Source organism: Capsella rubella, unplaced genomic scaffold, assembly GCF_000375325.1.
Source record: "Capsella rubella cultivar Monte Gargano unplaced genomic scaffold, Caprub1_0 scaffold_4, whole genome shotgun sequence".
NCBI lineage: Eukaryota > Viridiplantae > Streptophyta > Magnoliopsida > Brassicales > Brassicaceae > Capsella > Capsella rubella.
The window spans coordinates 13997548-14012460 of record NW_006238920.1 but is presented as its reverse complement, the minus strand read 5'-3'; the positions used below and the strand labels follow the sequence as shown (position 1 = coordinate 14012460).

The window sequence follows — 14913 nt, the reverse complement described above, 5'->3', positions numbered from 1 at the left end:
CGAAGGTTAACAACAACAAAAAAAGTGGTAGATATAGATATTTGCCACTAACATACTTTTAACTGCGAATACGTACGCAATTACTAATAATGCCCCGTTAAGTTAGACTGTATTTTCGTATCAATTACACAAGTGGGGGCATATAGGTACGAGAGAGTATTTGTGTCCACATTTTAAATCAAAAGATATTTAAAAATTTTAATAAAAGAAAATATAATTGACAGCCAATTCTATCGAAGAAAGATATTTATAGAAGGAAAAAGAAGTGTGTGTAAATATTGGCATATGTAACAAAATATGCTATTTTTGGTCTATCATAAGCCTTTTTTTTCCAAAATAAGTAAAGGATGAGGTTTCAAGCGTCCATCATATTTTCGACACATATGACTGACTATTTTGTTATTATGTTACTCCTTCCTACTTTTCTCTCTTTTCTTTTTTTCAATATATATATTATTTAATTGTTTTCTAATTCTTTCTGCAAATTAAAGAGAAATAAAACATAATTCGCACAACACCATTACCATAACTACAACAACGAGAAGAGGATCTTTTTTTTTAAGGAGAAAGCAGAGAGAGAGAGAGAAGAGAAGAGAGAAGAGAAGAGAGAGTGTGTGTGAGTTTCTTTTGTCTTTTGTTTCTTTTATTACACAGACACACAAATAGATGAAACGAGGAAAGCTACTTCTTTTGCTGCTACTTCCATAAAAAGGTCCTTCCTTTCCTAGAGAATCAAGTTTGATCATCTTCTTCCTTCCTTCTTCTTCTTTTTTCTCTCATCGCCCTCCATTTTTATATATCTCTCTGCCCATACACACATACCTCTTCTCTCCAGCTGGTTAGGTTTTCATTAAAAACCCTTTTAGCCAATCGGTAAGATCTCTCTTCCTTTTATTGTTGTTTTTGGCTTTTGTAGTACCCTTCCTTTAATTTATCTGATGGATCTAAAACATTTGATTGGGGTTTGGTTCCTTTCTGTTTGATTTGATGTTTTTGTTTTGTTTTCCTTTCTCCTAAATCTCATGAAAGGAAGTTGCATCTTTTCCAAATTAAATCCAACAAATATTTCCATCTTTCATTTTATTTTGAAGCAATCCATGTCACAAGACTTATAGATCAACTACTACTACTTTAGATTGTTTTGCTTTTTGTGTACTCATCATCTTTCGTTGACTTCGTATCAGTCCTCCTCTCCTCTCATCAGGAAACAAAAAACATAAAACAAAGTCTTTATTTCGATCACCTCCTCCTAGCTATATTCATATATATGAACTGTGTATGACTAATCTTCTTACTCAGGTGGTTGCACCATTGATCTCCAGTTTCTTTTTTTTTTTTTTATACAAATTAATTTTTTTTTCTTTTTTAAATGTGAAAGGTAAATTGAACAAAGAAGTGATAAAGAGATATGGTGAGGGGAAAAACTCAGATGAAGAGAATAGAGAATGCAACAAGCAGACAAGTGACTTTCTCTAAACGAAGGAATGGTTTGCTGAAGAAAGCCTTTGAGCTCTCTGTGCTTTGTGATGCTGAAGTCTCTCTTATCATCTTCTCTCCCAAAGGCAAACTTTATGAATTCGCCAGCTCCAAGTACGTTCCTTATTTTTATTTATAAATCTTCCTGAGAGTGTGAGAGAGAGAGAGAGAGAAGGTGTGTTTCTGTGTGTGATCTCATATTAACCTTTCTATTTTTATCTTAATCTTTTTTTTTTTTATATATCCTTGTTTACTTACATATATATGGATTTGCTGGCTGTTTGTGGAATCACAGATCTAAATTGACGTTTGCTTTGAGATGATGTTAAAATGAGTTTCTCGGTTTCTACAATATTAGGGCTATTATTAAAGTAGTATCAAGTACATACTCTTATTTTGCTTGTTTTTTCACTAGTACATTTAGTTTATGCAAGTTATCATTAAAAAGTTATAAATAAATGTGCCAAAGAACTCTCTGGAAAGCTATTTGCATCATGCTGCACATACGTACAATGTCCTTGATTTTATTTCCCTTCTTGGGTTTCGATATGTGATTCAATTAGTAATCTTTGGGTGGATGATACACAGTTTGGTTACATTAAGCTTTGTCTTGCTGTTGCTTTTAGCATAACTGGTTTCTCTATGTGGCGACGATAAGGAAGTAGTCCCATCTATTCTAGTAGATAAATCATTCATGTGCTTCATTTCATGCTCATTCCTAATTCCTAAAGTAGTGCAATTGGTTTGCATCTTCTGTTTACCTGATTTTGACATAGAACAAAACCCAAAATATATTGAATGTTTGAAAATGAGGAAAGACTTTTATCATCTTGTACTGTTTGGTAGAAGGGAAACTAAACTTGCTTTTGTTGAATCATTACTTCTGTAAATGGAAAATGCCAGCTTTTGATCAGATGTTTCAGACGATTTGTCCATTTGGGAAAAGTACTTCTTTCTCTCGAACCTACAAAATATAAAGTTAAGAGCTCACATGTTTTTGGTTGTCTAAAATGGAGGGAAACATATAACAACCAAAAAAAGTACAAGACTTTTCAAGTTATGAGTTCCATTTAGTTATGTCCTTATACGTCCTGTGATTACTTCGATTAAGACTTTTATTTTTATAATGTTTTGTGAGGGTTGCTTTAATTTCTTACATTGTACTAATTTAATCTCTCTGATGATGTAGTATGGTATCTTCTTACATTGTACTAATTTATTCTCTCTGATGATGTAGTATGCAAGATACCATAGAACGTTATCTGAGGCATACTAAGGATCGAGTCAGCACAAAACCGGTTTCTGAAGAAAATATGCAGGTTAATTCTTTGTGACCTTGCCTATATATCAAGTCTTGCTAATATACTTTTTTTTCTATACTATATAAAGAGGGTTAAGGAATAGAAACCACATAATCTGTATATAATCTCAAGGTCACAGGATCAAAGTCACCTACATATTATGATGTTTTACATGCAATAACATGTTTGTGATATACCAACAGCATTTGAAATATGAAGCAGCAAACATGATGAAGAAAATTGAACAACTCGAAGCCTCTAAACGGTTTGTGATATATGTACATATATACTAACACAGACACATTACTAATTTGTATATATCATCTAATTAGATCATATAAGTGTTTTATTTTTGTTATCAGTAAACTCTTGGGAGAAGGCATCGGATCATGCTCGATCGAGGAGCTGCAACAGATTGAGCAACAGCTTGAGAAAAGTGTCAAATGTATTCGAGCTAGAAAGGTATATACATGTCTCCACATATAATTCTTCGAATTATCTTGTATATATAACCACTCATCATTCTAACTTACTTATCATGATCTCAATTAGACTCAAGTGTTTAAGGAACAAATTGAGCAGCTCAAGCAAAAGGTAAAGTAGTTTCTATGAGCTTATAGATATATGTATATATACAAATGGTGGAATATTCCAACTAAAAATAAATATCTTGTGCTTGCTTTAACAATAATGGAATAAAAAAAACTTTTGCAGGAGAAAGCGCTAGCTGCAGAAAACGAGAAGCTCAATGAAAAGGTATAATATATTCTTAAGGGTCTCATGTTAGGGTTGCAAATGTTTACTTTTAAAAATTGGGTTAAGATAAGATAGTTTAATTTTCTTTTGGGGGTTATTAGGTTTGGAGAGCACTTAGTTCTTATTGGTTATCTTCAATCACCTTGATGACCTTTTCATTCTATATATGTATTGTTCTACTGCAGTGGGGATCTCATGAATCTGAAGTTTGGTCGAATAAGAATCAAGAAAGTGGAAGAGGTGATGAAGAGAGCAGCCCAAGTTCTGAAGTCGAGACGCAACTGTTCATTGGGTTACCTTGCTCTTCAAGAAAGTGATCCACTCCACAAACAAAAGTAAGTTAAAACAGGTTTAGCAGTACTGAGAGTGTATAAGGACAGGTAACCAAAAAAAAAAAAAAAAAACACTAAAGCTGCTTCTCTTGTTGTCTTATTTCACTCTCACTCTTTCTCACTCTCTTCTTTAATGATGTTCTGCCAAAAACTGAAGTGCTTGTGTTATGTATCTATGTTCTGAATTACACTTGCCTCATCTGAAGAATCTAATTTTGGTTATGTTTTTTGTTTTTATGTATCAACTTATTGGTTGAAAGTTATGAAACGTGGTGAAATAGTACACGACTTGTTCAAATATTCAAGTCAAGGTGTTCCACAACAGATTGACTGATCATAATAGAGAGCTATCAAGTCGAGACTAGAACATTCCAAAACCGGTAAAAGTAAAAAAAAAAAAAAAAAAGAAAGAAACCTAATTCACTTAAGAGAAAAGTTCGTCAGTTCATATAAAAAAAAGTTCAGTATATATCTCATCATGCATTCGATCAAAATTTTAGAAGTTCTTTTTCTCAAAGTAATCTTTCTCGTTTATTTGCTTAAACATGGGAATCATGGGATAACGTTTTTCTTATAATAAAAAAAAATAAACAAAAGCATTTATATTAAAAATGTTTGTTGCTAATTAACTACCAAAAATATGCTACTTAAAGAATAAAACATACAATTTAAGCTAGGAGCTTCGTGGACCAAGAATTGGCTTGATGATTGCTCGTACCAGTCTCATAAAGTGAAGAATACTCTACATAAACAAGCAAAGTCCCATAGTCTGATGACAATGCAAAGACTAAGCCATATTCATCTAGACAATTTAATCATATATGAACTATTTCCTCAGTTGAATATGTAACAAACAAAAAAGAAATGAAAAATGAAAACCCTTTGCCCTAATCAAACTACAGCATAAGAATGGATCAAATCTAGCTAAGTTACCCACAATCCCCACATGATGGATAATGATAGCATGTTTGCCTACAACATAGATAAGGGCCTATTAATAATATATATTCTGTACTGGCCCACTTATAAAAAGGCTTACTTTGTGATAACAGCCCATTAAACGGTACTAATAAAAAATTGGGGATTAGATATTAACTTGTAAGATTTGGTTTATAAAGAAAAAGGGAAGACATTTTGGAACAGAGGAAGGTTTGCCAAAACAAGAGGAGCTCTCTTTTCTGAAAGTCAAATCAAGCTAACAGCTATATGTGGGATCCTACTAAGGCATCATTGCACCTTTTCCAAGGCGCCTACGTGCCATTTTCTCATTCGTTCTTTTTTAGTTACAACTTTGAGTACATTTCACTGTTTCCGACCTCATTTTATTTATTTTTTGAAAATATTTTATTTATTAGTGTTCAGTTCATTTGGAATGTCCATGTTTTAGATCAAGTGACGACGATAATTGAAGGATAAATGTCATTCTTTTTTTTTTAAACCCCTACTACATGTAAATAGATTCAAATGACTGCTGGAAATTAAATGAAACAATTTAGTAAACATACATAAGTTTGTTTTTTGTTTTTAATAAGAAAATTGTATAAAAAACAACTGCAGAGCTGAAATATATTGGCCTGAGCGTGGGGCGTGGCATCATGGTCTAGTCAACTGAGACTCAAAGAACCCATCCTTGGACGAGATTGGTCTCACTTGCCACATTGCTCTTTGTTACCGAAGACCCTTCACCTTGCACGTAGTAATGTTGTTGAAACCTAATCCACATATATACCAAACTAGTCTTGTAAATAAAAATATAATTTCTATTCAATCATTTCACTTCCACAAGAAACGATAAAATGATGAAATTGTTACCCTATTTGTAAAAAGGGTTCGGTGTTGCAATCCATTGAATTTGGATGAGATGTCTCAACCGGGAATTCGGAATTGTTAGGAACAGCCCCCACCGATGCACCCGAGTTTGCCCATAATTCTTGAAACGTTTTGAAAGCATAGCCTTCGCTCTCAAACTATTGCAAATTAATTTAGTCTTAAAAACCAAACCATATATACATCTACTTGCATGCAGGAATTAGTATTTTTGTGATCTAGAATCAAACCTTAATCTTGAGTTGTTTGTTTATGTCTCCTAGTTGTCTCTCCTGCCATTTTAAAAATAGATCAACTGATCATATGCATATACATGTTTATCAATTTCGTATATATGGAACATTAATATATTAGATATTACTTTACCTTTTTCCTAAGATCTTCCATTTCTTCCATCATAACTTGTGTCTGCATTATGTTAGTTGAAAGGTAAGATGATATGAGATTTTTTCCAATATATAATAATCATATATGATATATTCGCAATGAAACAAGAAACCAGTCTAGATGATGCGACCTTCCGCTGTCGAGTAGCGGTAAGAGCAGCTTCGAGTTGCCTCTCGAGCGCTTGCAGTTCCTTCACACCCATTTCTCCAAGATCTTCTCCAAGCAAATTCCTTTAGCAATCAACATGCGTATATATAATTAACTATATAAGATTCGCACATTGGAAGATATGATGATAATAACGATCTAATAATTTCAAGGGACTAGAAAACTAAATATCACTAAACCTATTAGTGCGAACAAGAGATTCGTATTTGGATTTAAGCTTCGTCACCTCCTGACACCAACTCTGCACCATATAGATTATAGATAATGAAAATGCATATACAGAGTAAACGAGAAGAATGTGAAGAAAGAGATTTAGAAACATTTATTGCAAAAATCAAAGTACATGTACACACTTGCCTGTGTAGTCTCTTCAGGCTTATTATTTCCCAGAGAACAGTTGTAACAACGATTATACCGTTCGATTGTTCTTGAAATTCTACAAATTCAATTGAACAAATATATATTTAAAATTAGAGACCATTGTTCTTGACAAAGATTCTTCTTAGGACAAGAAAAGAACTCTAGCTAGATCTTACACACTGGGTCTAAAAGGGAAAACCTAGGTTTGTTTAAAACAAAAAGAAAAAGAAAAAATCATTTGAAATCTGACATCTTTAACATTTAAGAATCAAAGGAATTCAATCAACAAAGTATAACGTACGGACGGATCCATAAACTTATGATAAAGGAGCCAAGAGAGAGAGAGAGAGAGAGGTGATATCTAACGATGAACCCTAATTACCACAGGATAAAAGACACAACCGTAAAGAATACACACGAGACAAAAACATGATTCGACTCTTGAATCGTAAGATATAACCAAGTAACCAACAATAAAAGAACTCACTTAATCAATTTTCAATATTAAAAAAAAAAAAATACTAACTAACTTTATTGAATGAATAAAAAGATGGTTCGTGGGAGGAGCAAAAGATACCCAAGACTACCGAACTCGTAGAGCTTGCCACGGCTTGAGAAGATGATGAGAGCAACTTCAGCATCACAGAGAACAGAAAGCTCATAAGCTTTCTTCAGCAAACCGTTCCTTCTTTTTGAGAAGGTCACTTGTCTATTGATCTTGTTCTCTATCCTCTTCATTTCCACTCTCCCTCTTCCCATCTCTCTCTCCTTTTCTTGATTCTGATTTCTTTTTCTCAAGAATTGGTAGCTTTTAAAAGTGTAGATCGTCAAAGGAATATTATTAATATCGTACACGATAATGTGTTTCTTTATATATACTACAAAACTCTTTTTTTTTTTAATGTATATTGCTATTGGTAGGTTAGTAATATGGTGGATATTTAAATATTTCCTTATAATTTAATTATTATCCGTCATAAATATGTATGTGACACTAACAAAAATGAGATATTTTTTTGTTGGAGAAAAAAAATAAATGGCGTCAATATTTGATGGAACAAAATGATAACTCTGTCTTCATCGTTATAGCTAGATTCCTAAGAATGGAAGTTTACTTGTAGCAGTCGGACCATTGAAAATTTCTATTATTTTCTCTTCCTTTCCAAGAGCTCGATATTCAAAATTCAAAGTATTTCATTTTTTTCCAAATGTTGTGACTCACGTTCATCTACTTATTGTATATTTTTTTGTTGTTGTTAACAATATAATGATCACTATATAGTCTATATTCATCTATATATTGTTACAAAATAACAGACAGAATTGGTTTTCTAGTGAATGAGGTGAAGCATTGATCTATGATCTATATAAGCAAGTATATATATATTTTGGTTATTGCATAAACCGTGATTCAAATAAGATGTTTTTGATTAAAATGTCTACTTGACCTAACATCGGAGGAAATTAATTACGTGTGCGAAATTAATGCTGGCTTGTTTTTACTAGTTTTGGAACTTTTAATCGGTCAAAGAAGTGGAAGAAAATTTCATCATTGGTTTTGAATTGCTCTCACTCTCTCGCAGAGCTTAGCTGGTTTTCATACATGTTGTGTTTTACCCTTGAAAATGATTTGAAGGTTGAGATATTTTTCCTATGTATATAGTATAATAGTTTATTACTCATACGAATATCTCAAAGGATTATTTTTAATCAAGTTATTGATGTTTTTTTTTTTCCCACTTTGCGATATCATGACGGCTCTCTATAGCGTTATTCATCGAAACGGTACCTAATAAGTTAGAGAACTGACACTTCTCTTAGTTTCTACCACTTCGCCTCGGTTAAAAACGTCAATTTTAATTTTCGGCTAATGAGACATAGAAGCTCAATGGAATGAATTATATATCACATGCATGAATCATACATATGTAATATGCATTCTCGCTTTTGTATTGTAGGCCTTACGTTTTTTTTTTAATCAATCAGTCGGCGTGTCAATGTCTTGTGGTCTCTTAAGGACATAAAATAAAATTCAAACCTCATCATCACCACATGTTTAATATATCAGTATCGTTGGTTTTAACATATATTTTAAACCTTAAAAACCAATGAATAGTTTTTCATATGTCATATTTTATGTGCTTTCGATAAGTAAAAACGTAACTATTTTATAACCAGCGTTTAGTTATTATCCCTTTGGCTAGGGAAACAACAAATAAGTTTACAAAACAAACAGAGAATTGCCGCATTATGGAACAAAAAAAAAAAAATGATCATTAATTATATCTCATAAATTGCAATCAGATAATTAAATTGATAATACATGTATAAGAAAGCTTAATGTATTTCCAGTTAAGAGTTGTAATTATCTCTAGTACATGTGCAGAAAGAAAAACACGAGACTAAATACAAAGAAGGAGAAAAATGAAGAAGTAGATCGGACACTGACCAAACCCCATTCTCGTCGTGTCCAATCCAAAGAAAAGAAAAGAAGAAAAAGTCGTACGTGTTGATGACATAAAACCCTTTTATGTTTGGTCGAGTTCCATTGAACATGGTGGACAAGATTATATGGTACTAGTACACTATTTAGTATTTCCCTTTTAAAAAAACACACAAAGCCATGTGTAAATATAAATGTCTATCAGTTGTTAAGTTGTTGGTATAAACAAAGATGCGGAGGAAGAGGTGGTGGTGGTGGTTAGGGGCATGCCAAATACGGAAAGGGAAGCAAAGAAGATCGGGTAGTCTTCATAAATTTCATACTTTTCACTTTATAGTAATGTTTCCTTTTTATGATCCTTTTTTTCTTTAATTTCTCTTCGTTCAAATTACGACCCCTCACACTCTTTTTTTGGAAATGACACTGCAGCTTCATGTGAGGGGTGTAGGGTCCTTTCTCCTTATCGTCTGAAAAAATGTTAACCCTCCCTCCTCTCTCTCTTTCACCATTCAATGACCCCATTTTCTTCTTTTTTTCTTTCTTTTCGTTTTTCTCTCTTCTTCTTCTTCTTTTACTTTTCTTTTACCATTTTACTATAACGAGAATGGTGCAAAAGGAATAGGCTAAAGAACATCATATGGTTTTTTCTTTTTTCTTTTTTTTTTTAGTGGGATCCTAGTTGTTCACTACTTGAAGTCACTTATTATGCATTGAATATGGATTTATTTGCTATATATATACGGTATTTTCTCTTCTTTATTTATATTTTGATTTTTTGACTCAATGATATTCAAATATGTGTTTTCCAAGCTTAGCAAAAAGATAAATGTGTAGCATTAAGGCCCATTTTCCTTAATTGGGCCTTAACGGTGGTATATAAATAAAAATACAATTTATTACACTTTTTAATCATTTTACACATAAAAGGGCCATTAACGACAAAATGTGTAGAAAAGAGTAAGGCCCAAATATTTGTACAACAGACCCATTAGGGTATAATAACTGTGGGCCTAAAACAGTCCGATCAAAATCTCTGACATTAGAGTACCTTCTTCATCGTTCAGATTTTCCGAGAGAGAGATAGAGAGAGAGATGGCTGAAACAGCGAGAAGACAAGGCGGAGGGAGACCATTACCGCCACCTCCGAGAGGCGTTAACCAACCTCCTCGCCCTAAACCTGAACCTGTCGATCGTGAAAAGGTTTGAATTCGATTTCATATTCGCGATTTTGTTGAAACAAACATCTTCTAGGGTTTTCTTTTTTAGGGTTTTTTTAATCTCCACTCACTGATTTCTTTAACCTTGGAATCGCAGACATGTCCCCTGCTTCTTCGTGTTTTCACCAAGGTTCGTTTCGTCACTCTTTGTTCTTTTGATTTCACGAATAATTGCAAGCTTAATCACTTGAGAATCTGCTATGTTTGCTCTCTGAATTAGACTACAAAATTAAGATTAATTGGGAGGTTTGATTGCAGACAGGTGGTCATCATAGTCAGGAAGATTATGCTGTGAGAGGCAAAGAACCAAAAGATGAAGTTCAAATCTACACATGGAAAGATGCCACTCTTCGTGAGTTAACAGATTTGGTATGTCTTTGCCTTTAAGATTTAGATTAGGTGCTCGAGACAACTAGAATATCAGCTTTCTTAGAGAACTTTTGTATTGTAATTTTCTTTTTGAATATGAGAGATGTCAGCTTCAGGTCTCACTTTGTTTTTCTGTTGAGTGTTGATTAAAAATTCACATTTTTGGGGGATTGTTTCTCTTTGCAGGTGAAAGAAGTTTCCGTAGCAGCTAGGAGAAGGAATGCAAGATTGTCTTTTGCGTTTGTTTATCCTGACTCGCACGGTCGCTTTATCGTGAAAGAGGTAATAAGATTACTTCTCTTCACAATCTTTCTTGATGAGATGTAATGATAGCCACACACATATATAATCGTTAATGCATTCTAGAATATCTGTGTTGTCCTGCCACACCTCCTACTCTCACATTTTACCTACCAAATCATTCAGAGTTTATTATCAACAATGTTTCTATAATATCTTGAACATGTCTTTTGTTATACTAAAAGCATGTTATGCATTGACGATTGATCTTCTCATGCTTACTTATTTTTGAAACTTGAGAGACCACATCATTATATATAGGCATTAAGAATGTATAAATTTGAATGAATGGGTGCTTACAGATTCAATTGTTATGGCTTAACTTTTGTTCTCAGTGATGTTTACATATAAGAAGAGACTTATCTTGTGGTTGTTTTCTGTTAATACAGGTTGGGCAGACAATGTCTTATCCAAACCGGAAACAACCAGATGACAGCAAAACGCTTTCCGAACTTAGGTTTGAGGTAAGTTAAATACACAGAAGATCACATCTTGTGGATGAGATGTAGTAGATAAACCTTATTTTTGCCCAATTATAACCGCAGTTGATCAATCTATATTTGCAGATTGGAGATTATCTGGATGTGGCAATTTACTAGGAGGTTTTATGTCTCTCCTTTAGTGGGATTTAGAGGGAAGAACACACATTCCATGGTTGTACCATCTCAAACTTCGTTTAGACATGTTATGTATTTTTGGATCTGGTCTGTGCACTAATGATATGTCTAATGATTTTAGTATGATATATGCCTATCGTTTTTGTTTATGGTTTTTTCTCTCCTAAAGAAGCAGAAATAAAAAAGATGGAAAACTATTAGCCTCTTTATATACAAAAAATTTTAAAATTAAGATTTCATCCGAACGTTGTAGAAGTAAATACTCGTATTAAACATCGGAGGAAAAAAAAGAAAAAAAAGAAAAAAAAAAGAGGGATTCAAACAACACTAAGCATAGACAAGAAGAGTCAGAGAGCGATGATAAAGCAATGCATCTGAAATATTCTTAAAGAATATATTTGATTGGATTATATTTTAAGAAAAAAAAATTGAATGATGAGAATTGAGGAGAGAGTACGTTTACGCTTCCCCGTATTGTGTTCCAACGGTCCGTCTGATTTGACATGAGAGCAGAAGAATATGAACGTTGGGGAACGGTAACATTTTCTTTTACCGTTTGAATATTTAGTATTTTTAATTACAAACTTAAAATAATGACTGTCTATATATATGCATACTTACTCCTTCCTTTGCGTTAGAACTTAGAAGAAATCCGAATCCTCTTTACTTTGGTGTCATATATTATTACAATCCATTTTTTTTGTTTTTATCTCTTCTCTCTTTCACTTCTTCTGTTCTTCCACTTGAGTCCTCCTTTCACTCAAACTATGAAGCATCGTTAGCCGAGAGAAAAACAAAATTTGAAGCATCATCATCTCTTCTTACAAGGTAATAAATATATTCTTGGTCTTATTCCTCTAGCTTGTTTGCAATTAAAAATGGTTCTTAGTCTGTTTAGCTCCTGCTCTTCTCTTTTAATCATTCTTTATAGAGTTGAATGTTAAAAATATAAATGCTCTGTTTTAAAATCTATTTTGTATGTATGCTGGCTAAAACTTAACGATGTCGACAATAAAATGACTTTTTAGCCATAACACTGAACTGAAACTCTTTTTAATATATTAACTTTCTTAGCCGTATTTCTTTCTCACATAACTGTTTTTTATTATCCCTTTGAATTTTTAGTTTAGATATTGTGTCTTAAGATAACATAGAATGAGGTCTTTTATTTTTATTTTTTATTAGAAAGAATGAAAGTTTGTTTTGACTTTCTAAATTGCTTTCAAGTTTATGTAAAATATGCATGTACTTTTTTGACGGATATTTTTCACTTTAACAAAATGTTTTTTTACTCCTCACTCTCTCGTCCTCCAAATTCCTCTTTGACAAATGAAAAAACGATTGTAGTATATTGATTTTTTGGTTAATTAATTTTGCAGAGAGCATGGGAAACCAAAAATCCTTGGTAGGGAGTTGGGACTGGGACTGTGTGGCGTTCGTAATCAAGCCTTCTTCCCCGGGCTTTGTTGAAAAGTTACCTAGCATGTTAGCAATAATAATTTATATTTTCTTTCCTGATAAAAGACATTAGGGGGTGAATGTTAGGCATATATCACATAGATGTTATAGATGAATTAGGGGTCTTATATATAGATGAATTTGTTAAGGGTGTATATATAGATGAATGTTTAGGCATAGATGAGTGAAAGGCATAGATGAATGTTAGGATATATATATGTATAGATGAATGTTAGGGCTTAGGGGCATAGATCTAGATGAATGTGTTAAGGCATGTTATGTATATAGATGAATGTTAGGCATAGAGATTTATAAATGAATGTTAGGGGCATAGATTATAGATGAATGTTAGGCATAGATGTGTGAATGGCATAGTTATGGCATAGATGAATGTGATGAATTGTGAGTGAATGGAGGAGTGTTAAGGCAAATGGGCATTTTTACCTCTGTTTCTCACAATTTTGTCTTCGATTTTTTTCGATTTACTCACAATATTCGATTTCTCACAATCACACAGTACTTAACGTCAAGCTTCTCATATTGCTTTTAGTTTTATTTGTATCGGATTGGGTTAGGATCAGGGATCAGGAAACTGATTGAATAATATAATATTCGAAACTTTTAATTTTATCCCGAATACTCAACATAATTTTCATTGTGAAACTTTTAAAGATATAAACAAGTAGACAAAACTAATGACATCTTACAAAAACATATTTCATCGAATCCAAAGCCGAACGGATGAATAGTTGTGATAAGAAAAAGAAATACAATGCTTTAAATTCAGTACGCTCAAACGTTGCAAAATCCTAAAAACACATTAGCTAAAAATTACCAAAAGATCAAGAGAAGCAAAAAAATGCTAGTTGAAGCAAAAGATTAACTTTGAGGTCCATATAACCTTCCAATGTCATGAAAGCACAATGGGGAGAGTATCCAGTTCAAAAAGCTCCTTAGGCACATTAGGCTCATCTTCAAAAACATCCAAACCAGCACCACCAGTCTCACACCTTCCCTCAAGCCCATTTCTTCCTCATCGATTATGGTGAGCGACGTTAACGATCACGCCTTGCTTTCCCAGAGCTGAGAGAACATCTCTACTGATCAAATGCATTGTCTCATCATTCAGTTCACAGCAGATTATGAGTGCATCACTGTCATCTCCTCTACGTCCATGTAATAATGATACTGAACAGATGGCTTTCTGTTTCTTGAGCTGTATGAAATTTGGCAACCAAAGGCCTCGTCGAGCCTTGTAGCTACCATCGAGCCAATGCTTCCAAGTCCCACGATTCCTATTCGCTTTCTCCCCAACTACAAATTATTCATCAGATGGAAATAAATATTACTAGCATATTAGAAAAAGTCAAGACATATTATTTATGTTTTGTAAACCTTGGAACCGAGGGGATAATCCCGGCCAAAACTGTTGCTTAACGAACGGCGGAAATGCGCTGGAAAACGTCTATGAGTAACCCGACGGCATTATCTACGACATCTTCGGAGAAGCTTGGGCCAGCGTTGGCGACGGAGATGCCTCGACGGCGACACTCGACCAGATCAACGTGGTCAACGCCGGCGCTGGTAGTTACAACCAAGCGAAGATTCGGGAGGAGACGAATCAGATCGGCTGTGACGGGAGCAGCTACAGGGGCTATGGCAGCTGAGACGGAGTGAGATTGATCGGCCAAGAATTCAGGAAGAGGAAGCGGAGACTCGAAGGTTTTCAGAATCTCAAACTTGGTGGACGCAACGAAGCTATCTTCCAACACAGCCATGGCGCCGGGACGTTTTACGATGAGGACACGTGGCAGAACCTCCATGGATGAGCTCGTCGTCAACATTTTTTTATTAGCGGTGTGACGGTTTTTCAAAATTTGTTCAATTATATTTTTCTGGTCA

The 14913-nt window shown here is 33.7% G+C and overlaps 4 protein-coding genes across 5 annotated transcripts; 2 read left to right on the top strand and 2 right to left on the bottom strand.

The window, feature by feature from the left end:
• Positions 1 to 547: 547 nt before the first annotated feature.
• LOC17889989 (MADS-box protein SOC1) lies at positions 548 to 4150 on the top strand. Of its 2 annotated transcripts, XM_023784064.1 has the most exons (9): positions 548 to 873; positions 1185 to 1299; positions 1379 to 1590; positions 2714 to 2795; positions 2981 to 3042; positions 3140 to 3239; positions 3330 to 3371; positions 3492 to 3533; positions 3719 to 4150. In XM_023784064.1, the coding sequence occupies exons 3-9, from the start codon at positions 1409 to 1411 to the stop codon at positions 3848 to 3850; spliced, it is 642 nt and encodes a 213-aa protein (XP_023639832.1). In that variant the 5' UTR covers positions 548 to 873; positions 1185 to 1299; positions 1379 to 1408; the 3' UTR covers positions 3851 to 4150. The 2 variants fall into 2 exon arrangements, with proteins under 2 accessions (XP_023639832.1, XP_006294978.1); XM_006294916.2 differs by lacking the exon at positions 1185 to 1299 and having other exon boundaries at positions 549 to 873.
• Positions 4151 to 5320: 1170 nt separating this feature from the next.
• LOC17888958 (agamous-like MADS-box protein AGL6) lies at positions 5321 to 7441 on the bottom strand. The gene is made up of 8 exons (XM_006294795.2): positions 7185 to 7441; positions 6605 to 6683; positions 6427 to 6488; positions 6210 to 6309; positions 6059 to 6100; positions 5923 to 5964; positions 5678 to 5832; positions 5321 to 5577 (listed from the first exon to the last, which is right to left on the bottom strand). Exons 1-8 carry the CDS (start codon positions 7364 to 7366, stop codon positions 5481 to 5483), a joined length of 759 nt encoding a protein of 252 aa, XP_006294857.1. The 5' UTR covers positions 7367 to 7441; the 3' UTR covers positions 5321 to 5480.
• A 2665-nt stretch (positions 7442 to 10106) lies between these two features.
• LOC17888530 (histone deacetylase complex subunit SAP18) lies at positions 10107 to 11707 on the top strand. Its single transcript, XM_006295106.2, has 6 exons — positions 10107 to 10250; positions 10365 to 10397; positions 10526 to 10636; positions 10823 to 10918; positions 11326 to 11400; positions 11503 to 11707. Exons 1-6 carry the CDS (start codon positions 10143 to 10145, stop codon positions 11533 to 11535), a joined length of 456 nt encoding a protein of 151 aa, XP_006295168.1. The 5' UTR covers positions 10107 to 10142; the 3' UTR covers positions 11536 to 11707.
• Positions 11708 to 13829: 2122 nt separating this feature from the next.
• Positions 13830 to 14871, bottom strand: LOC17889387 (glyoxylate/hydroxypyruvate reductase HPR3). Its single transcript, XM_006296111.2, is given in 8 exon segments — positions 13830 to 13945; positions 13948 to 14017; positions 14020 to 14059; positions 14061 to 14169; positions 14172 to 14325; positions 14407 to 14428; positions 14430 to 14453; positions 14455 to 14871. Coding segments are annotated over 8 exon segments (912 nt in total). The 5' UTR covers positions 14856 to 14871; the 3' UTR covers positions 13830 to 13853.
• Between the last annotated feature and the right edge of the window lie 42 nt (positions 14872 to 14913).

What these genes read in the sequence shown, in the direction of transcription:
- LOC17888530 (XM_006295106.2), top strand. Translation starts at nt 10,143, where the DNA reads ATGGCTGAAACAGCGAGAAGACAAGGCGGAGGGAGACCATTACCGCCA. An exon ending in TTCTTCGTGTTTTCACCAAG is followed by an intron (nt 10,398 to 10,525) that starts GTTCGTTTCGTC and finishes GTTTGATTGCAG; the next exon opens with ACAGGTGGTCATCATAGTCA. An exon ending in TTTCCGAACTTAGGTTTGAG is followed by an intron (nt 11,401 to 11,502) that starts GTAAGTTAAATA and finishes CTATATTTGCAG; the next exon opens with ATTGGAGATTATCTGGATGT.
- LOC17889989 (XM_023784064.1), top strand. Translation starts at nt 1,409, where the DNA reads ATGGTGAGGGGAAAAACTCAGATGAAGAGAATAGAGAATGCAACAAGC. An exon ending in TATGAATTCGCCAGCTCCAA is followed by an intron (nt 1,591 to 2,713) that starts GTACGTTCCTTA and finishes CTGATGATGTAG; the next exon opens with TATGCAAGATACCATAGAAC. An exon ending in CAACTCGAAGCCTCTAAACG is followed by an intron (nt 3,043 to 3,139) that starts GTTTGTGATATA and finishes TTTTGTTATCAG; the next exon opens with TAAACTCTTGGGAGAAGGCA.
- LOC17888958 (XM_006294795.2), bottom strand. Translation starts at nt 7,366, where the DNA reads ATGGGAAGAGGGAGAGTGGAAATGAAGAGGATAGAGAACAAGATCAAT. An exon ending in TCTCTTGTTCGCACTAATAG is followed by an intron (nt 6,310 to 6,426) that starts GTTTAGTGATAT and finishes TGATTGCTAAAG; the next exon opens with GAATTTGCTTGGAGAAGATC. An exon ending in GAACCCTTTTTACAAATAGG is followed by an intron (nt 5,578 to 5,677) that starts GTAACAATTTCA and finishes TATGTGGATTAG; the next exon opens with GTTTCAACAACATTACTACG.